A 22,604-nucleotide genomic window follows, 5' to 3' on the forward strand; every position below is an offset into this window, starting at 1 on the left:
GATTAGGTGAAGGCAAACTAGGCCATCTTTTGCCTCAATTCTTACCTAGACTTTAATCATTGAATGAGCAGTGCTTCAGATGAACTGAGGCCTAGGAAAGACCTTAGCTCAAAAAGGCCTTGGTCTCCCACTGTATCCAGGGCCACTGCCAGTCACCTTGACCTATGTCTTGCTACTGGACTCTGATGACTCTGGAGAAGAGAGTGAGGCTGATGACTTTGCAAAACTCTGCCTTACTTAAATCCAATTCACTTGCAAGTCAAGGCATCACCCTCCCAATGTCATCAGTCCTCTTCAAAAACAAAGGACAAGCAACATCAACTAATAATCGTTGAGGAAACACAGTGGTGGGGGGTTTGTGACCTATGGCACTAAAAACAATTTAAAAAAAATTCTTAATCCCTCAGGACTATTTCAAGAACCTTAAAGGGAGATACGCCATCTAAGCTTTGTGAATCAAACCTACCATTACAAGTGGAGGTTAGGAAAATAAGCCCAGAGTGTGTCGCATATTTTAACAAAGAAAAGAAATGTATGTAGAGGGAGTAGTGGCCATGGAAAGATGTTCTGATCCAGGAAGTCACAGAGATGGTAATGTGAGCCATAGGGAAATTGATTGACAATTGATGGGTGATACTGCCCTAATTTGCAACAAACTCCAACTCCATTCCTTCTCACAATTACTCTTATTCAATTGAATTTGCTCTCCAAATGAGCCTCTTGGGCATTCATGCTTCCTCAGTTGTCACCTTCCTCTTGACAGAACTTAATGGCCTTACCTCTATAACATTGGTCAGATCTTGGATATAGATGCCAGCCGGTGACAATACCTCAATACTGGAAAGACCCTCAGTTCCAAAAACTCCAATGACCACATTGCTTCTTACTATATTTCCCTGTCCTGAGAAATCTACAGACAAAAAAGAAAGAAATCAAAAGGTGGAGCTTTAGAACCATAATTAATTATCTTTGTTGGTCAAATTCTTTTGATTCTAATAATTGATTATATGTCTCACAGAGTACATGGAATATGCCTATGTCATATGTATATGTATGTAGGAATGTAATAGGTAAAGTATAGACAAACTGAGCTGAGCATATTTAAGAATATTTAAGACATTATACATTATGCCACTGGCTTGCTCTGTAAAATACATGACATCTTAAATTTATTATAATATATTTAAAACAAATTCATCTATTTACCAGTTTTTCTTCTGGGGACAGTCTTCCAAGGGAGATGTCTCATTTCCATGTAAGTCCCTGAGGAAAAAATACAGTGTAACCAGAGCACATTTCAAGCCACTGAACAAAACAAGACATACCAACAATATTTCCTTTTTTTTTTAACTTTCTTAAGCTTGGGAAACACACTTAAAAACTGAGATTTCAGGGACCCGTGGATTATAAACATTGAAATTGGGAGAGAGACAGACAGTGACAGAGAGATGACTGAAACAGAGAAACAAAGAAATCATCACTATTGCCATCCTGTTTCTAGGAATAGTCAAAAATGAACCATGCCCAAGAAAGAACACAACCCCACCTTATCCTGTTTCTTGTTACTTTATAGGTCAGATTTTGTAAGTCTAGTACACATATTTGTATAATTTTTTAAAACTGCCACCAGGCGGATAGAGGTTTCTGGGATCTCAATGGTGCCTCATGGTAGAGTCGATTTTCCCACAGGTGTGGGCAATTGGGAAAAAAAAAAAAAACGAAGAAGATTGTACTTTTCCACTTTGTTATGTTTTTTTTCAGGAGTCAGCTAGATGGTGTAGTGGATATAGCACTGGGCTTGGAGTCAAATCCTGAATTCAAATTCAGTTTCAGACATTTGCTAGCTCAGTGACCCTGAACAAGTCACTAAACCTCTTTCTTCATCTGTACTGTGGGGAAAATAATAGTACCAATCTCATGGGGGCGTTATGAGGACCAAATGAGATAATAAGTAAGGAGCTTTATAGACCTATTTCTTTAAAAAGTTTCAAAACATGAGCATAATATCTACTATTCCATGAAATAATATATAATTAGCAAAAAACATTTCTAAATAAGACAAGTAATTCAGAGATTTAAAGTAATGTAAACTTGAGTCCCTTTCCCAATATAAATTGCCATTCATTTTAGTCCTTTCTCTCGTTATACATTTTAAATAAAGAAACTTTAACTCTTGGATCTATTTAGGTAGTTAAAACTCCTGGCCTGATATGCAGCTTTCTGAGTTCTAGTCCTCTGCAAACTTCCTCAGCTATCCTTACCCATGACTATGCAACTTCTTTCTGTTAAAACGTGCCTTAGGCTGCTTTCCATATTCCCTTCTTCAGTTCCTTGAATTTTTTTGACTTGTAGTGTTAGAGGTATTAATAAGATTTCATCTAGAACTACAAAGAAAAAGAGTAAGATTTCATCTAGCATCTCAGTTAAAAAGGAATGACTATCAGGTGATGTAACTGTACGAGAATGACTAGTTAATAAATCAGAATTTATTAAGTGCCAATATTAAGTACAAGGCACTGTGCTAGGTGCTGTGGATACAAGTTTAAAGAATGATATACAAGCCCTAACATCCCTGGCAAGTGACTAAGTCAAGTCAATAACCTCCAAGAGTCATTTTCCTCATCTATAAAATGAGAGCATTTATTATCTTACTATGTGCTAATCATTGTGCCAAGCAATAAGGAAAAAGAAAGATAAGACCTGCAGGTGGAAAAATCCAGAGAGTGAAGGATGGTTAGTCTGGGCTCTTCCTCAAAATGGCAATTCCAGGAAGAATTTACCAATAAGAGAAAGGGGCCCTGAAGGAGGCCGTGGAGGGAGGGAGAAAATAATTGAGCCATGATGGTGAAGTCCAGAGAATTATCACCTACCCTTTGATTGAAGACCTCTCTAATCAAGGAAAACTCACCAGTAGATATCACCATGATAGTCTAAGGGATCATATGTTTAAGCTGGAAAGAACCTTAGAGGTTATCTGGTCCACTGAGGAAAATGAGACCCTTGGAAGTTAAGTGACATTTCCAATGATGCACAGTAAGTGGCAGAGTCAGGGCATGAACCCAGGTCTTCTGGCTATTTTTGCATAACATTATCAGGACTTTTCCCCCTTACATCAAACCAAAATATACTTTTGTATAATTTCTACCCATTACTCCTAATTCTCCTCACTAGGTACATTCAATCTTACTTACAATAAAGAGATTGAAATATTTAGAAAGAATAATTATATTCATCCCTAGTCATAACCGTTAAGCCTTCTCTTCTCAAGGGTAAATATTCCTACTTCTTTCAATGTTGCAGGTGCTCTTGCCCATCAATGTTGATATCTAGAAATGAAAACTATATCCTAGATGTGATCTGAGTAGGGCACAGTACAGTACAGCTGCCTGCTCCCACATATTTCACATCAGATTTACATTAATAAAGCCCAGTCACTAGTTCTAAAAGCTACCACATCATTCTGTTGATTCAAATTCAGTTTTTAGTCCACAAAAATTCACAAGACCTTTTCATAAAGACTTGTCTATATATATATATATATATATATATATATCAGTCACATCCTATATTTATGCAGTTGACTTTTTTAATTAAATTATTTTTTTCAATTAACAGGCATTTTTCTCTCCCTCCCACTGCCAAAACTAGAAAAGAAAATATAAAGAAGTCTTGTTACAAATATGCATAGTCAAGGAAAACAAATTCCAACATTGTCTATGTCTTTATAGTTAGTCCATCATCTCTCTGTCAGGAGAAGGGTAGCAACTAACAGTATATGAATATAATGGAATACTATTATGCCATTAAGATTTGCCAAAGGGATGTGGTTTTAGAGAAATCTGTGAAGATTGATGCAGAGAGAAGTAAGTACCTGTTTACTTTTTTTAACACAAACATAGCACTTCTCAATTCTCCTTGTTAAAATGCATCTCATTGGATTCAATGCATTGTTTCAGTCTACTGAAATCTTTTGGGATTTCAGTTTTGTCATCCAGTATCTTAACCATCATACCAAGATTCCTACATCATCTGAAAATATGTTGAGTATACCATTAACGGAATTGTTTAAAATATCTAACATAAAAGGGCCAAATAAAAATATTGTGGCACTCCATTAGTCAATCCAGCAATTATGAAACCACTTAACTATAGTATCACCAGTTCTACATCTCTTCAACTTGTTCACAAGACTATGATATAAGCCTAGCAGGAACCTTGCTGAAATCCAGGAAGACTGTGCCTTTGGCATTTCCCTTATCAACCAATCTAGGATTTTCAATATTTCAATTACTTGTGATCTCATGGTAGAGGGTACGCCACTTCATTGATGAACACAAGTAAAAGGTTTTGGTGTCTTTTTAAGTTGCTGTGACCAAAACGTTACCAGCCAGTCTCTAGTCATAGGCTTCTTCAAATTTCTCTAGACTGACCCTTTGAAAATAGAACCTGTCCTTAAGGAATTTCCAGCTTAGTGGGATCTTCCAGAGACTACACTCTGCTAGCAGACACTACAAGTCATGCCAGTACCACTTGTTGTCATTAGAGTAGGCCTTCAGTGAAAGGAACTTTGTCAAAAAGCAAATGAAATTTATCTTCCATGACTTTTTCTTGATAAATCATGCTTATTCAGAATGATAAGAAGCACCCATTTAATAATCTATACTCAAATTTTCCTTGGAATAGATATTCAGTTTACTGGCCTATAATTTGAAGGACCAATTTTCTTCCCTTTTTTCCAAAATTGAGATGGAATTTGCCCTCTTGCTTCCTTCAGGATTTTTCCTATTCTTTATGCTTTTTACTTTTTAAAAATAGCTCTAACAACAATTCATCAATCACATTTTTAGATACCCATAAATATTGTTGACCTGGTGCCATTTTCCTCAATATTATCTTAGTTCAGTTCATTCTGAACTTGATCTTCCCTAGTTTTAATAATAATACTAATAACTGGCATTTATATAGCTTAAGGTGGGCAAAGTACTTCACAAATATTATTTGATTTGATCCTTGCAACAATTGTTGGTGCTAGGTGCTATTATTATTCCTGTTTAAAGATGAGGAAGCTAAGCAGAAAGGAAGTGCCTTTCCCAGGTCACACATCTAGTAAGTGTCAGAGCCCAGTTTTGAACTCAGTTCTTCCTGACTCCAGATACAGTGCTCCATCTACCACACCTCATAACTTCATTCCCATAAGACCATTCTTCTCTTTAGCATTCATCTTCAGTGACTAGCCCTTACTCCCATCTTCTCTGCCCATCTTTAAAATCTTAATCAGGGGCAACTAGGTGGTGCAGTGGATCAAGCACCAGCCCTGGAATCAGGGGGACCTGAGTTCAAATTCAGTCTCAGATATTTACCTAGCTATGTGACCCTGGTCAAGTCACTTAATCCGATTGTCTCAAAAAAAAATCTTACTTACGTCAATGTAAGCTTTTAAACATTTCTTTAGATACTCTCTTCCTCAACGAAATCACTTAAGTTTATGTCTTCAGAATTTTATTCCTGAGATTCTTTGATACTTCTTAAGCTAACCTTCTATACATTTATTCCTACATTTGTGATTATTTCTAGCTTCTCATTTCCTAGGCAGATTTTCTTCCATTTGATGTCTCTCTCTCTCTCAACTTTCTCTTTGCCCTTTGATTCCCAAACTTATGTCAATTTTAATTTGCATTTAATGCTAAAATTCCCCCATTAAACACTTCGCTTAGCAGACCTTCAAGTTTCACAGTCTGGCTTTTGATCCAGACAGCCAATTCTTAAAGGGAGCTAACATTTTAAAATGAATTTAAATGTAACATAACTGAACTAGAAACAGATTTCTTCACACCCTTCACCCAGCAAAACATTCTATGGCTCACTTGTTCTGCTCTGATGCCCTTTCATTTTGGACATTTCTTTTTTATTAGTTGCTTCTAAGGGTGCATTGGGCTTTTATCACTTGTTATCCCATTGTTCCTCATCATTGCTCTATGCAGTAGGTATAGGATGAATATTATTATGGCATTTCAGTTCAAAATGTGATGCAATTTGAGTTACAGCATAGATTTGGTTTTTTGAAAAGTCAATAGAAGGCTTGAGAGAAGAATTCAAGAACTTCCAATGTTCTTTTTTTGGCAGCCTAGGTAACACTTGGTACATTTCTGTGAAGTCATGCAAAGAAATATTCATTTGTCCTTTAAATAAAGATAAATACTAACAAGTAGTTTGGAGCACTGAATAGAGAGGTAAGTTTATTTTTCAGAAGACCTGGATTCAAGTCTCACCTCTGACATGTACTAGTTCTCTGATCATGACCAGATCATTTAATATTTCAGGACCCCAGACAATATTCTAAGATTTGAATTGCAGTTCAGTTGCAATATTGCATCAGGAAGAATTCCCCCAAAGGGAATTCAGATGAAATCATATGTCTAGACCAAAATAAAATAGCTAGAATTTATATAGTACATTGAAGTTTACCAAGTGTTTTACGTGTGCTATCTCATTTTATTCTCAAAACAACTTATGGAAGTAGGGGCTATTATTATATTTTTTTCACTTTTTTTTTTTTTGGAGGGCAATTGGGTTTAAGTAACTTGCCCAAGGTTTTTTGTTTGTGGGTGTTAAGTGTCTGAGGCTGGATCCGAACTCAGGTCCTCCTGACTCCAGGGCCAGCACTCTACTCACGGCGCCACCTAGCCACCCCTATTATTATATATTTTTAACTTTCTTTTTACTAAATATATTTATTTTGAAAGTCTTTTATTTTTTTTCAAATTACATTCCAAGACAAATTTCAGCATTTTTTTGGGGGGATATCACTATTATGCTATTTAGTCGTTTTATCAATGACTTTGAATTAAAGGAGAAATAACAAATGTGATAGTATTCTTTTTTTTCTTTAAATTGATCTATTTAATTTTAATATTCAATATTCACTTCCATAAGCTTTTGAGTTTTAAATTTCCACTTTCCTCCCTACATCCCTCCCCAAGATGGCATGCAATCTGATAACAGCTCTACATATACATTCTTATTAAGTAGACTTTCACATTAGTCATGTTGTAAAGAAGAATTAGAATAAATGGGAGAAACCATGAAAAAGAAAAAGACAAAAAAGGAGAGAGAAAATAGTATACTTCAATCTGTATTCAGACTCCATAGTTCTTTCTCTGGATATGAATAGCATGATGGAAACATCATGAGTCTTTTGGAATTGTCTCAGATCCTTGCACTGCTGAGAAGAGCTAAGTCTATCAAAGTTAGGCATCGCACAATGTGGTTGTTACTATGTATAGTGTTCTCTTGTTTCTGCTCATTTCACTCAGCATCAGTTCATATAAATCTTTCCAGAATTTTCTGGTCTGCCTGCTCATCATTTCTTATAGTACAATAGTATTCCATTATATTCATATGCCACAACTTGTTTAGCCACTCCCCAATTGGACATCCCCTCAATTTCCCATTCTTGACCGCCACAGAAAGAGCTACTGTAAAAATTTTTGTATATGTGGGTCTTTCCCCATTTTTATGATCTCTTTGGACTATAGCCCTAGAAGTGGTATTGCTGGGTTAAGTAATTTTTGCCTTTCATTTAAATTTGAGCTCTATTCCCAGAGTCCAAGGGGAACTGTCTCAGGCTTCTTATGCCAGGGGCTGTGGTCCCTGGCTGTTTACCTGGTGCTGCACTGATGCTGTCCTGAGGCCCTTAGAGGACCCTCATGTGTGGTGCTTTGCTGAGGGGCTTGGGCGAAAGTGACTAGTAGTGCTGGAGGCCATAGAGATCTGGCATAGGGGTCTCACCTGGAGCTGAGCCAGAGTTCTAGTATTGGTATTGGTCATGTGCTGAGGCTAGTGGGGTGTTTCTGAATTTTCCCAGGGCTACACTGAAGCACATGGTGGTCTGGCTACTGGAGGCTGCCTGTTTGCCCAGGGCTATGCTAAAGCATGTGGTGGTTCTCAAAGCTAGAGTCTGCATGTTCCCTTAGCTATGCTGAGTTACATGGGAGAGGGCGGTGTTCTGGTGTAGGCATTTGCCTTCTCCACTGCACTCTCAGGATCTCCTACTGGTTTGCTGAGGTGGGGCTTATTGTTGGCTTGCTTGGTCACTTCCTCTTCTGGACTGCATTCCTCTTTTACCTGCTGACATTCCAAGTTTCTTAGGCTAAAAGATTGTTTCACCCCATCTTTTTTGCTGGTTCTGCTCTTCTAGGTTTGTTTGGGGACACTATTTTATGGTTATTTGGAGTTGAATATGGAAGAGTTATGGCAATTTACTGCTTAATCTACCATCTTGGCTTCTGGAACCATGGGGTGCTATTATTATTTCATTTTTAAAATGAAGGAAATGAGGCTTGGAGGTTAGGTGACTCGTCTAGAATCACACATGCAGTGAATGTCTGGGGTAGGATTTAAATATAAATTTGAATATAAAACTGATGGTCCCCAAAATTGGTACTTCTTCCCTTGGACTCAAAACTCATGCATAGGGTCATTTGCTGACCCAGAATTATGAATAAAGAGAGAGATAAGAGTTGAATTCATGTTTATGAACCACAGGCAGGTTGTAGATACCAAAGGCTAGCACATAAGCATATGGAAAATCTGAATTTTTAAATGATAGATGCCACTAAAAGGAAAAAAAAAATTATTCTACTCGGGAATGCTAATGATGACCAACCCTCCTTCACTCACCCACTAGTAGTCCATGACCTAAAATGTTATAGAAAACGTTATTCTCCACGATGAGATTTGAGGTCCTAGACAGGCTGAGGCCCCTGCTGAAGGAATCCCACACTGAACAGCCCTGTATGTATGAATCTGGAACAAGAATGGAAAGAATACATTTAGAATAGAAACATAGTTGTTTTATGACCCACTACCTCTACTAAAGACACCCAAAGAAAGCCATGTTGTGCAAGAAACCATGCACTCACTGACACAGATAAGTTCGAGGGAGTGACTCCATTAAGGAAGGTCAACTTAGCTAAGAAAAATGAATTCCCAAGGAAGTGGAAATCAAAAATTTTAATAGAAAAAAAGCACAACTTAACCCCAAATCAAAAAATAAACTAAGAAAACCATGCTAGAGGATGGGAAAGCATTTTAGGTTATGCATGAACATGCAGCCATTGCAAAAGTTATCATTGGTCCCAATGACTTCAACCTAGCAAAAGTATGACAAGACCTCCTTACATTTCATGAGGGAGTAAAGGGTGTGAATTGGCAACTGACACGGCTGTTTGGTTCTTTTTTTAAAAAAAAATAGCATTATGTAATATGAGGTAAGAGGGTAAGTTGCTTTGCAAAATGCAAATCAGGTTTTTTAACACACCAGAAAAGATTTTTCTGTGATGAATGTTAAGGTTCATAAAATCATATACTAAGAGCTTGAGGGACCTCAGAGGTCATCTAGTCCAACTTCCTCATTTTACAGATGAGGAAACTGAGGCCTAGGAAGGGACAAGCAGATCATCATCCCCAATTGTGATAAAAATTAAATGCAATTTTTTTTTTTATTTTAAAACTATTTTAGTACAGTGGAACAATCACTGGAATGTGTACAAAGCTCAACAGACTTTGAAAAGCAATATGCCAAGGTCTTAGGATCATAGATCTGGAGCTGGAACAGTCCTTAAAGGCCATATAATTTAAGCCCCTCATTTTGTAGATGAGGAAACTGGGGTCCAAAGAGATTAAGTGACTTACCCAGGGTCACACAGGTAAGTGGCAGAGCTGGGACTCAAACACCAGGCCAGGGATGCCACAAAAGTAGCCTCCAGCTCTCCAGCCAGAAGCAGCTTTTTTAGAGGGTAACCTGGATGTGGCCACAGTAACTTTTCCACAATGAAAGGGGCCTTCAAGCCATGATGAAATTCTAGAATCTGTAGGATGTATGCTAAGAATGGGCAGGCCCTGGGTTACCCCTCCCAAGGAACATGTATTTGCATTTTAAAGAAACATAGATAAGGTAGATAAACCCAATGGCATAAAGACTAGGAGGAATTCCAGCACTATGGTTGGTCAATCAGGACAATAATCAAGAGCAGAGATACCTTTGGCTAGTGCAAAGCATACAAAAGTCTATCTATTTTTTCTGGCCTTGATGATCATCTGTGTCTCATGTGTGTAAAATTAGTCTACAGAATCAAGGCAAAAAGGCAGGTTTTTAAAAATTTTTAATTCCCCCATGGGATGGAAGGAAAGAAAGGTGAAATAGAAGAAAGGAAGTGAAGAAGCAAAGGGAAGTGCATGGAATATCATAGTTCTAACCACCTCACCTTTCATAGATCCAATCACATTTAGCGCACACAGGTGTTTCCGAAAGGCTTGTCCCATGTACTGAAATTGGACTCCCTGCAATTGGACCTGGCTGGGCTCTTCTGGGAATGACTGCACAATAACTACAGCCCCCAGATCTGCTGATCCAAGATTCTTTTTACTCCTTGAATACAAGCAGTGCTGGAGAACATCTGAAACACAGTAAAGGGAAGTGTCACAAAATAGTCACTATTCCCTGCATTACTTTGCCACTGTGAAAAGGGACCTAACACTAATAAGCTTGATGCAGGTATATTCACTTGGAGCCAGAGATTACCTCCCTGAAAATGCATTTTGTAAGTCAAATTTGTATTTCATGACTCATTTTAAAACACATTTTGGGAGCTTGTGATTTAAAATAAATGTGCTATGTGACCTTCTTTGTAATCAAGATTGGAGTTCTCCTTGAGAGAGCATAATCTATGGAAAGAATGATGATGTTCAATTATTTCAGTCACATTCTACTCCACCACCACAGTTAGGGTTTTCTTGGCAAAGATTCTGGAGTGGTTTGCAATTTCCTTCTCCAGTTCATTTTAAGGATAAGGAACTGAGGTAGACAGGGTCAGACAGCTAGTAGGTGACTGAGGTCACATTTGAACTCAGTAAGATGAATCTTCCTGACTTCAGGCCTGGAGCTCTTTCTACTGTGCCACCTAGCTGCCCCAGAAAGAGTGACAAACTTGGAAAAAGGAAAAGCTGGGTTCAAATCCCACCTTGGGAACATATTACCTCTGTGACCAGACAAGTCATTTAATCATTCTGTGTTTCTGTTTCATCACTTGTAAAATGGGAACATCACCCATAGGATTTATTTCTTAGGGATGGTAGGATCATAGGAAGGGACCTTAGAGGTCATATAATCCAGAGTCCTCATTTCCTAGATGAGGAAATTTGATGTAAAGAAAAGTTAACATACGGAACAGAGTCAGAATTCAAGTTAAGATCCAATGATTCTAAGTTGAGCATTCTTTCCACCACACACTTTAAGATTCAAATGAGATGTATGCATGCGAAGTCCTTTGTAAACCATCAAACACCATGTAACATCAGTTATAATTAAGGTACTGCCCATGTAACACCATCATCATTATTACTGCTACCAGTAAGGTTAATAGGTAAAATAATACAGTTTTTTTTATTCCTATATTTATCTTCATGAGAGACTCATAGGATTAGTGTTAAGGCAGCTAAGTGGTTCAGTGGATAGTGTCAGGCCTAGAGTCTGGAAAATTTGAATTCAAATCTGGTCTCAGATACTATGTGACCCTGGGCAAGTCACTTAACCCTCTTTGCCTCAGCTTACTCATCTGTAAAATGATCCAGAGAAGGAAATGGCAAACCACTCCAGTATCTTTGCCAAGAAAACCCCAAATAGAGTCACAAAGAGTTGGGCCTGACTGAAAAAAATCACTGAACAAAGGATTAGTGCTCTAGAACTAGATGGGGTGTAAAGTATAATTTAGTCCAATACCTTCATTTTACAGATAAGGAAACTGAAGCCCAGTAAGGTTAAGTAATTTTCATAGGGTTACACAGGCAATAAATTTCAGATGCCAGATTTGAATTCAGGTCCTGACTTCAGAGCCTCCCTCCAGTGTACAATGCCTGACTCACATAATACCACTTGTAGAACCTATCTCTCCAAGATGAAGCAGCAGCAGCTAACATTTCCCTATTGCCAAATGCTTTTTTTTTTCTTTATGGAGGAAGAACTTCAAGGGCAAATAAATTATGTAAATCACAAATCCGGGATGAGGGCCAGTTTCCCTTTTCCCTGTTTCGTATCCTTTCCCACTATTCTATGCTCCCTTCCTCTGAATTGCTAGAGGGATCATCATAGCCCCACTTCTTATTGGAGAAGAGAGGTAGAATACCGTAAGGGGCTGAACATCTGAGAAGAGGCTTCCATATGGTCATTTCAGCCTAGTGTTCATCCTCTGGATAGCATCATCTGTAAATTTTTTTTTTTTTAAAGAGGAAGGAACAGTACTGTGTCCAATTACTTTTGGTTGTGACAAGAGGGAAACCCAGTCTCCCTTCATAGTGTGTGACAAGATCCATAATCGTGGCAAGTTCCCTGGGTAGATTCAAAAGACCTAGGTTTGCATCTCAGAACTGTTATGTAACTGAGGAAAAGTCATTTAACCCATGTGAAACTCAGTTTCCTCATCTATAAAACTGAGATAATGATAATCATCTACCTATTTCATGGGATTATTGTTAAGATCAAATGATATAATACATGTAATGTACTTTATGAAATATAAAGTATAAAAGTAAATTATTATTATTGTCATTGGCTTACTTAAATTCTCCCAGTTTTTCCTAGGAGACCATTTACTTCATTTATGACAGGGAAAAATGAATGAGATTTGAGTATATGAAAACAGAACAGAAGAAGGCCTGATTCCCCCAGAAAATATGGCTACAGCTACATTTAGAAAGGTCCATGATCTTTCTCCAACTAGAGAGAAGACATCTGTACAGATGCAGGCTATTATTATTTATGTAATTTAACAACCTTTCTTAAATTGAAGCATATTCACCAATGTAAAATATTTATTAAAATTTATCCAGAATAATAAACAAGAAATGTGAGCTTAACTCTTAACTCTGTTGCTACTTCATTATGAGTAAGGTATTTCAATCTTAATTTTCTCACTTGTGAAATGAAAGCAAAAATAAATTCCCTTCCCATCTCTACTTCAGAAAGATAAGTAAGAATGACTAAATGAGCCCAATTCTTGTTCCTGTATAGGCTAGATTATTAACATGCCCTTCTCAGAATAAAGGATCTCAGGCCACCTTCCAGCCACAAACCCAATCCTTTCTGGAGTATAGATGTAAGAAAGTCTAAAACTGTACTACATTGAGTCATAGAAACATTGAGCATTCAAATTGAAAAGGCCTTCAAAGTCATATATTCAAACCTCTGTGTTACTCAGTGTAATGATAATGGGAATTGAAGATCTTCCCTGCTCCTTAATAGACCTAAAGTAATTTGAAGATCTTCCCTCCCCCCTAATGTAATCACATGGAGCCTATGGTAGAAGGAGCTTGCTGAAGGGCAGAGCAAAGACCACAGGAAACTGGGAGTCAGAGCAGTTAGAGCTGGAGGGAGGAGAGGACTCAACCAAGGAAACAGCAAGGCTTGTGTTTGCTTGTTTGTGGGAAAGCTAAAGGATGGTGTGACTCCGTACTGTGCTATGGTATATTAACTTCTTTGTTGCTATGACGGATTCAGTTTCCTGGTGTTGGGATTTGGCGTTCTGGTGTCAGAATAAATGTTTTGTTCCTTTCTTCTATATGGAGAATGTGTTATATTTTGTAATTCAGAACTATGCTGGCACATTCATAGTCACTGTCAGTGCTGTGAATATTGTATTGGCACTACACTCAGGTATAAAAACTGATGCCAAAGTGTTTGGTCATTTACCTCAAATTACACAGATTAGTAAAAAGAAAATCCAGAATGTGAATCACATAGGAACTAGGGTCCTTAAGACCATCTAGTTCAGTCCCCTCATTTTTTGGAGTAGATCCAAAGAGTAGCATTTTAATTTGTCCAAGGTATCACAGTTGTCAGGAAAGAGGGTCATGGTGGTGGTGGTAGGTGGGTTGAACCCCAGTAGTCTGAATCCATATCCAACACTCTTTTTGCTGCATTAACATGCCTTTTCAACAACAGCAATTGTTTTTCAAACCAGAGTAAGGATTCAAATTCACTGTTAAGCTTAATGAATATGCTTCTCTCTCACCCTTCTGTGTATTTTTTTGTTCTCTGACTGTCTTGATTCTTGACTCTGTACCTTGATAAAACTTTGTACTGAGCCTCTAGGTCCAAAGTCTCTCCTCCAATTACAGACTCTCCACAATCACTCCAATCCAAAAGACTGACTGCACATCCACATATGCTATGAAGGATGGCTAGGCTCCCCTCTAGTCAGAACCAGGAGGAATTGGATATAGTATTGTTATCTCCTCATTATAAAACTTCATTTTCCCCCACATCATTTGTCCATAGCTCATTCCCACTATGTAAGAGGGAAGACACTTATGCATGTTAATTCGTTTGGACAGCTGGAATAAAGGTATTAAATAAATGCTGTAATGAACAAAAGCATAAAATAATAGGCAACATAGCATAGTTTATAACACTTGTGACCATGATATCTGACTTCAACTCCTACCCCTATCTTTAATTTTTCACTTAACTTGAGTACCCATCTAGAGAATGTGGAAATTACTTCTGGAGTAGTTTCTTCTGTGGAACTAAGAGAACCTGAAACATTTAGAAAGGTCCATGATATTTCTCCAGCTAGAGAGAGGACATGTATACAGAGGCAGGCTATTATTATTTATCTAATTTAACAACCTTTCTTGAATTAAAGCAGATTCCCTGATGTAAAATATTAATTAAAAGCTTTCAGCAAGTAGGACACAATGCAGCTTTCACTGTTATTTCCAAAAATTCACAAGTCAATTTACTATAACAAAGATATAGAGTGTAACACACAAATCCAGGCTAAATAAATGTTTAATTCAACCATAGTTCCTTTCTTCCACTCCCCCACCCCCACCAAAAATAAAAAGCCCTGGAAGAAATGTTGAAGAAAATTATCTTATTGTGACTGATGATTGTAAGAGTTATTACATAATCACAGCATGCTTTATTCTTCTGCTGTTATCAGTTATGTCTTAGCCTGTATCTGGATGGTTTATAACTTGGGGACATTATGGTGAGGGAGGAGATGTCTTGTTAGAATGGTATAGCAAAAACGACATAGTGGTTACTGCAAAAGAGTCCAGAGAAATAACAGTACCCTCAGTATGATTTTTCCTAGATTTTTACCACTGACATTCCCCAGATGGATCTTCCAGTTAACTGTGGGATTAGATACAAAGTAAGTGGAAGAGGATGAGGATGAGGATGAGGATGACAAGAAGAGGGAAGACAAGGAGACAGTATAGCACAACAGAGTGGCCACCTTAATGGCTCTTCTGGGTGTTACAGGAATAGTATTTGGAGAGGAGCAGTAACCCAAAGGGAAATGTCATGCCCTTGAATATAATTTGTGTCTATTTTACATATGCCAATATGTATACAAGTGGTCATGCTGATGGAATGTTAGCTTCTTGAGGACAGGTTCTAGTTCTCCATTGTCATTCTATTTCCCAAAAGCTAGCACAGGAACTGGCACAGAATTATAATTTGTGTATTGGTTAATTCCTGGAAGTACTTGTTGCCATTATCTCCCCCCTGGAAGACAGAATTGAGTTTGTTTTGAGGATTCTCAAGATTATTGACATTTTCATTGGATTTGTGGCCCATGGTTGTAGGTAGGGAGACAAGACTTCAAATTTGAAATAATTATCATCTAAATCACCCATGCTAATGCACTAGAAGGAAATTACAGCTATCACACAAAAATGGATCATCCCAAACTCACTCCTGTTGTACTCTCAGGACTTGATTTAGAAAAAAGACTGTTACTTTCTTTGCAACCTTAAGTAAATTATTTCACCTCTCTGGATCTCAGTAACCTCATTTATCAAAAAAAAATGAGGGCGTTTGGGCAATATGATCATAAGATTTGTTATGGCTCTAAATTTATCATTTCATGACCTTGGCATAATCCAGTTTAAGCCAATCTAACAAACATATTTTAGATACTGTGATGGGAATTTGAAGATGTTCCCTGACCCTTAATAGATCTAGGGGAATTTGAAGACCTCCCCTGCTTTGAAAGTAAACTCTGTCCCCTAATAGCCTGAATGGAATCACATGGAACCTGTGATGGAGGGAATTTGCTAAAGGGTGCAGCAGAGCCCACAGTAAGCTTCCCTGCTGTGAAGATGTAATGGGAATGTAAATTTTAAACATCTTCCCTGCCCCTAGGCTAAAGTGCACCTGGAGCCTGGGGTGGGAGGCTTGTTTTTCAGTAGATACTTTTTGATTGGCCAGTGAGTCAATAAGGTTGTTACATTCTCTGAGCCAGGAGAAGGCTATATAAGCCCTGATGTGTAGCTTTGTTTTGGGGCTCACTTTGAGAAGTGTTCTGTGATTTGATCTGGATTATGGGAAGCCGTTGTCCAGAGCCCCCCTGGCTTTGAAAAACCCAGATGTTGAAACCCAGATGTTGATTTGGTATGGATGTAATGGCTGGACAGTTTGGAAAGCTCTCTACTTGATCTGTTTCTTCTTGATAATTCTGCCTGTATACTTTGAAGTTCTGGGTGCTGACCTTTTTCCCTGAACGAGGTAAATGATACGTGTTTGACTGATTAAAGTAAGCTTGGTAACCCATTTTGAGTTGCTTTCCTTTATCAAAGCAGATCCAAGAACCTGTGGTGGCAGCAAACCCTGAGGACGCTTGGGGTGCTTGCTTCTACAGAAGATAAACTTTGCCCCCGATAGGCTGAATGTAATCACATGGAGCTTGTGATGGGAGGAGTTTGCTGAAGGAAAGCAGAGCCCACAGGAGGCTGGGAATCAGAGCCAGAGAGATGGTGGGAGAGAGAGGTGCTCAGGCAAGGAGAGAGGGAGGTTTATGTGTAAATATTAATCTTGTATTGGTTCGTGGGAAGGCTGAAGGAAGCTGTGGCTCTCAAGTGTTATTATAACTTCCTAATATCTTTGGTACTATGATGGAATCGGCTTACTGGTTTTGGGATTCAGTTTTCTGGTGTCTAAATGTTTCAGTTCTGTCCTCTATCTGGAGAATCTCTTATATTTTGCAATTGAACGTCAAGCGATATTTATAGTCCGGGTCTTTATTGTGATCATGGGCACTGTAAATATTGCATTGACACTACATTTGTCGACAAGGAAGTGATCACAAAATATCAGACCTCTAGTTGGAAGCAGAAGGTATTTAGAAGAAGAAATGGTTATCTCAGGATGGGAGGATTTGTCTTATGCCTTCCTAGCAAGGGAGTGGTTTAAAAGTATAGGGCTGTGAAAACTGGGAACAGAGACTACAGCAGGGAGAACCTAGAGATTTAGAAACATGTTTGCAAAGATACCAATCAAACCTGGGAGAGAGCTGGAGACAGTGAGTAGAAAAGGCTGAGCTTTACTAACAGGCTACCAGTATTGTTTGTAAAAGCAGAGACAAGCTGTTACAAGAGTTGGTTAAGTGCCAGAATTTGCGGCCACCCCCCCTTCCCCCACCCTTTAGAAGAACAAGCTGAGTCTCAGGTGGTAGAAGAGAGAACTGGAGAGTCTCAGGAAGCAGAGAGGGCTGTTGTAAATTTGGCTCAGAAAAAGAAGAAAAAAAGTAACAGGAGGAGAGTTCATATAGCTTTGGTACAATCTGCTATGACAATGACTCTCAAGAGAGTCCACGTGTTGTACAAAATGATACAATGTTAAGGGATACATTGTTTCATGGTGAAGCTTTTATAAGGGCAGAAGCTCCCCCCACACTAAGAAGGCAGGAGAGTCAGACAGGGCAAGCAATGTTCAAGGAGATACTTGAGCATTTCACTCTACAGATTACTGATATTTTGAGCAGATTCACCCAAAGGATGGGAAAATCCTTAGTGTCTCAGATAAGAATCAATGATGAAGGAACTGCAGAAGTAGTGATAGATTGTATCAATTGCTTGAAAGTTTTAAGTATTTGTCCAAATCCTTTTGTCCAGCAAGCTTTTAGAGACTTTCATTTAGCTGGCGGTAACAATATGACCAATCTATTAGCTTTGCCTGCTGATGAATGCAATAGAATGTGTCCCGCTGACTCTATGTGGCCTAGTGGAGACAGACCATGGTACTTCACTTAGAGACTGTATGAGAAAGTTGAAAGAAGAAGTAATGAAAATTGCTATCATGGTCGAAGATGCAAATACATCTCATGAAATCCCCTTGGAAGTTCCTCATAGAAATATGGTTAAGACAGCTCCTCTTGCTTATAAGCACCTACTTCTGACTCTATTAATTGGTACAATAGGGCACCCTCTTTCAGAAGTGCTGGATAAGATTTCATAGCTAAGTGACTTAGGAGAATGGGAAAAATATAAATTTCCTCAAGAGAGAAAAGTAAATGGCCAGAGGATTCAGAGTCAGAATAGATTGCCAAGAAAAGAACTGTTTGTTGCTCTATTGAGAGTAGGGGTTGATTTAATAAAAATTGATGGTATTCCAACTAATGAACTATACAAAATGTATCAAGAAAATGGGCTTGATATTAGACAGAATACAGAAGTGAGAACTTCCCCTACAGATGCTCCTGAACCACTGTATCCAAGTTTATCACACCTTCAGGGAGACTCAGATTAAAGAAAGTTCTGGGATAGGTGGAAGTGATCAATGTGCTGAACTTGTGGCAGTGTATCAAGCCATTGGAACAGAGTGAGGAGGACAGTGTCATATATTCTCCTGCATTGAGGTTATGATAGTGAATTCATGGACTCAAGAGGCATGGTTGATCCTATATTTATATGTCTCTTTTTGGCTTTTTTTGTTGTTAAACTTGTTTGTGAGATTTGTTTTCTGCAGGCTTGCTACCCCCCACCTACAGATGCCTGGTTGCTTAAGCCAGATGTCATCCCCTGTCCATGACTGTGATATGTCACTTCTGGACCTGGCAATGACCAAGTTCCAGATAACAACTAAAGAACTGACCTTTAAAATGGGACCTCTTGGGACAGGGACAGCTCTACATCTAATTTCAGCTTGAAGTAGCTTTGAAGAAAAGACATTAACCCCTTACCCCAAGATTTTGAACCCCATTTATTCGACAGGGGAAGGATGGGGTGCTTGTGCTCAAACCCCCACCCTAAGCTACTGTTTTATGTGCAAAGTTTTTCTATTATCCCTGTTATATTGTTGAAGAGTTGTGTTGACACTAGTTTTTTCCACCAGTTATTCCTAAATTCTCATTTGTTGTTAATATATTTTTACTATGGGGGATGGGGGGTGGGAGTCTTTTTGACAACAGGCCGCTGGCAGGATCATGGAGACCAGGAATACCCATCCCACAGAACATGACAGTGATGATGACTCTTGTGAAGTACCAGATTTAAGACAGTATGCAAGAAGACACCACTGGTGGAACTGTGTATTTGACCACAGCTCTGGACCTATTGTAGAGAAATATTCTGTAGCTACTCAGATTGTAATGAGTGGAGTTACTGGATGGTGTGCAGGATTTTTATTCCAGAAAGTTGGAAAACTTGCAGCAACTGCAGTGGGTGGTAGCTTTCTTCTCCTTCACATTGCTAGTCATAGTGGCTATGTGTAAGTTGACTGGAAGAGAGTTGAAAAAGATATAAACAAAGCAAAAAGAGAGATTAAAAAAAAGAGTAAATAAAGCTGCACCTGAAATCAATATCATCAGTGAAGAGTCAACAGAATTTATTAAACAGAACATAGTGGTATCCAGTGGATTTGTGGGAGGCTTCTTGCTAGGCCTTGTACCTTAAGGACATGAATGTTGCTGTTTTGATGGAGTAATTTACAAAAAAAAAAACATTGGCAACAGTGTGCTCTCTTGCAAAATAGTACCAGTCACCAGATTCTTCTGGGCAAGAAGACTAACTAGGTGGACAACATTGAAACTTATACTTTGAGACTTGCCTTCTGAAGAATGGCAAACTAGGATTTGCTAAAAATAAATTAATTAATTAATGAACTTTGCAGTATATATCACATTTCTGGACAAAACCTAACTTTCAACAGGACTTTTTAGTCCTGCACCTGTTCAGAAATTAGCATTTTTTAATGTAACTATTGGTATTAATATGTAATTATCTTGGTAAAAGGACATTTTGTTTGACATTTTCTCCTCTTGAGTTTCTATTTTTTCTTTATTTAAAAAAAGCATTCTCCATTGTGCTGTAGAGTAAATAGTGCCGATAATTAAATGATAAAGTATTATAGTCTGAATATCAACAGATAAGAAATCTGTTTGCAATAAACCGTAGAACTGTAATGTACTTTTATGGAACGATTAGAAATATTTATTAGAGGTATTAAAAACAAATTAAATGGAAAAAATATGTGTATTTAGTATGTAGGGGACATGAAAAATCTTGGGGTCGAATGTAATGGGAATGGGAATTTGAAGATGTTCCCTGCCCTTTAATAGATCTAGCAGAGTTTGAAGACCTCCCCTTCTTTGAAAGTAAACTCTGCCCCCTAATAGGTTGAATGTAATCACATGGAGCCTGTGATGGAGGGAATTTGCTGAAGGGTGCAGCAGAGCCCGCAGGAAGCTTCCATGCTGTGAAGATAAACTTTGCCTTCTGAAAGGCTGAATATAGTCACATGGAACCTGTAGTGGGAGGAGTTTGCTGAAGGGAAGCAGAACCCACAGGAAACTGGGAATCAGATATGATGGGAGAGAGAGGTCCTCAGGCAAGAGAGAGGGAGGTTTGTGAGTAAATATTGATCTTGTATTGGTTTGTGGGAAGGCTAAAGGATGCTGTGGCTCTCAGTGTTATTATGACTTCTTAATATCTTTGGTACTATGATGGAATTGGCTCACTGGTTTTGGAATTTGGTTTTCTGGTATCCAAATAAATGTGTCAGTTCTGTGCCCTATCTGGAGAATCTGTTATATTTTGTGATCAAACATCATGTGATACTTATAGTCACAGTCTTAGCGATCATGGGCACTATAAATATTGCATTGGCACTACAGATACCTACTATGTGTAGTTTATTAAAGTAATGTCATTCACACATATATAGGGAACAGATTATCTAGTACCCAGAAATAAAGAGCCAATTTATAAAATGTTTTATACTTAAGTGCTTTTTGCTGCCATTTTTTTTGTCATGCTGTTATTCCCTAAACTTTTTTTTTAATACTGACACCTTGTCACTGTTTTATTTTGCTATTCCTCACCTTTGTGCACAACAGTTCAGAAGGGCACACAGTGTTTGTAAAATTAATCAGAATTAATTTTGGTTTGAAACCTTTGTAATATTTTTGAATATTAGGGTCAGAACACTGAAATATGGTTAAAAATAACCACAGAGTTAGTGTTTCCCTTTCTAAAATTGGTCATATTAGATCAAACAGGGTCTTGACCTCAATAACTATATAATCCATTAGTTCTCAGCCTTTTCCAGGTAGTTATTGTTTGTCCTTTGTTTTTGAAGAGAACCAATGATATCACAGGATGATATCTTGACTTGCATATGAATTGGATTTAAATGAGTCAAGAGTTACATGTCAGCCTCAGTTACATCAACCTTGCTCTCTCTTCCAGAGTCATCAAAGTCCAGTGGTAAAATAAAAGTCAAGACAATTGTCAATGGCCGGGCTGCAATGGATGACCTTGGCATCTTTGATGACTGAGCAAGCTCTAGGTGCTTCACAGACCTGCTTCAGTCACCTTTAGGGGCATAGGAACAAATTGTTCTCATCTTATTTTTAAATCATTGGGGAAAAAACATAAACATTTCCTTCCATTATTAATTTTTTTTGTAAAACAATGTTTTTCTGAGAAAGGTCTAGCCCAGGCCTAGGCACTCCCCTAGAGACCATCCAAGTTGGTATCAAGTCACTTACTACTCAGCTATTCAACAAGCTATGAATTCACTTAACTTTACTATCTATCATTTAGCCCATGTGTCTCCAACATGCATCAAGAGCATTTTCAAATGCTTTATTAAAGTTACTGTAGGTAAACTATAGCTAGCTCATTTCCTTTATCTAACAGTCTAATAACCCTATCAAAACTAGAAATGTGATTGTCTGGCATGAGTTGTTCTTGATAAAGCCAAGCTACTTTTTTGTGGTCATTGCTGCCTTTTCTGAATGTTCACTAGTCATCCCTTTTGTATTATGTTCTAAACATATTCCAGGGATACCCACTGGTCTACAATTGTGAGGTTTTGCTTTCTTCTCTTAAAAAAAATCAAAATATGTGTTCCCTTCTCTAGTCCTGTGGCACCTCACCTTTTTCATTAACAAAGATCACTGGCAAAAAAAATCACTGACAGTAGTTCAACCATCCCATTTGCCAATTCTTTCAGGGCCTTAACATATTGTTCATCTGCATATGGTGAATTGAATGCACCAGACAGTTAGACATTCTCTTACTATTTCCCTATTTGTCTTGGGATAAGTAATCTACTGTCCCACAATTCCATTTTCACTTTTATCCTACCAATTTTTCAGACAAAATAATTCATAAAATATAAGAAAGACAAATGAAATTTCTATATATTCAATGTAAGAGAATTTAATAGCTGAGATGAGTCTGAGTCCCCTGTTATAATGTTCTAAGGAACTCAGAATGATATAACAAAAGGGTTAGAGCTTACCCAAGGCAGCTTCTAG

General features: G+C 38.0%; 1 protein-coding gene and 1 pseudogene across 1 annotated transcript in view; one reads left to right on the forward strand and one right to left on the reverse strand.

Moving 5' to 3' along the window:
- Nucleotides 1-22,604, reverse strand: part of PKHD1 (PKHD1 ciliary IPT domain containing fibrocystin/polyductin) — a 669,991-nt gene that overhangs the window by 351,561 nt on the left and 295,826 nt on the right. The window contains exons 40-43 of the mRNA XM_069070581.1: nucleotides 10,266-10,457; nucleotides 8,680-8,805; nucleotides 1,207-1,263; nucleotides 780-910 (exon numbers count right to left, since the gene is read on the reverse strand). Of these exons, the coding sequence (XP_068926682.1) occupies nucleotides 780-910; nucleotides 1,207-1,263; nucleotides 8,680-8,805; nucleotides 10,266-10,457 (506 nt within the window). The remainder of the gene's footprint in view (nucleotides 1-779; nucleotides 911-1,206; nucleotides 1,264-8,679; nucleotides 8,806-10,265; nucleotides 10,458-22,604) is intronic.
- On the forward strand, nucleotides 18,862-19,768 carry LOC138148137 (FUN14 domain-containing protein 1-like; annotated as a pseudogene).

This window comes from Petaurus breviceps, unplaced genomic scaffold (assembly GCF_028583685.1).
Source record: "Petaurus breviceps papuanus isolate PSGF00001 unplaced genomic scaffold, PetGlider_PUasm1.0 90822, whole genome shotgun sequence".
Classification (NCBI taxonomy): Eukaryota; Metazoa; Chordata; class Mammalia; order Diprotodontia; family Petauridae; genus Petaurus; species Petaurus breviceps.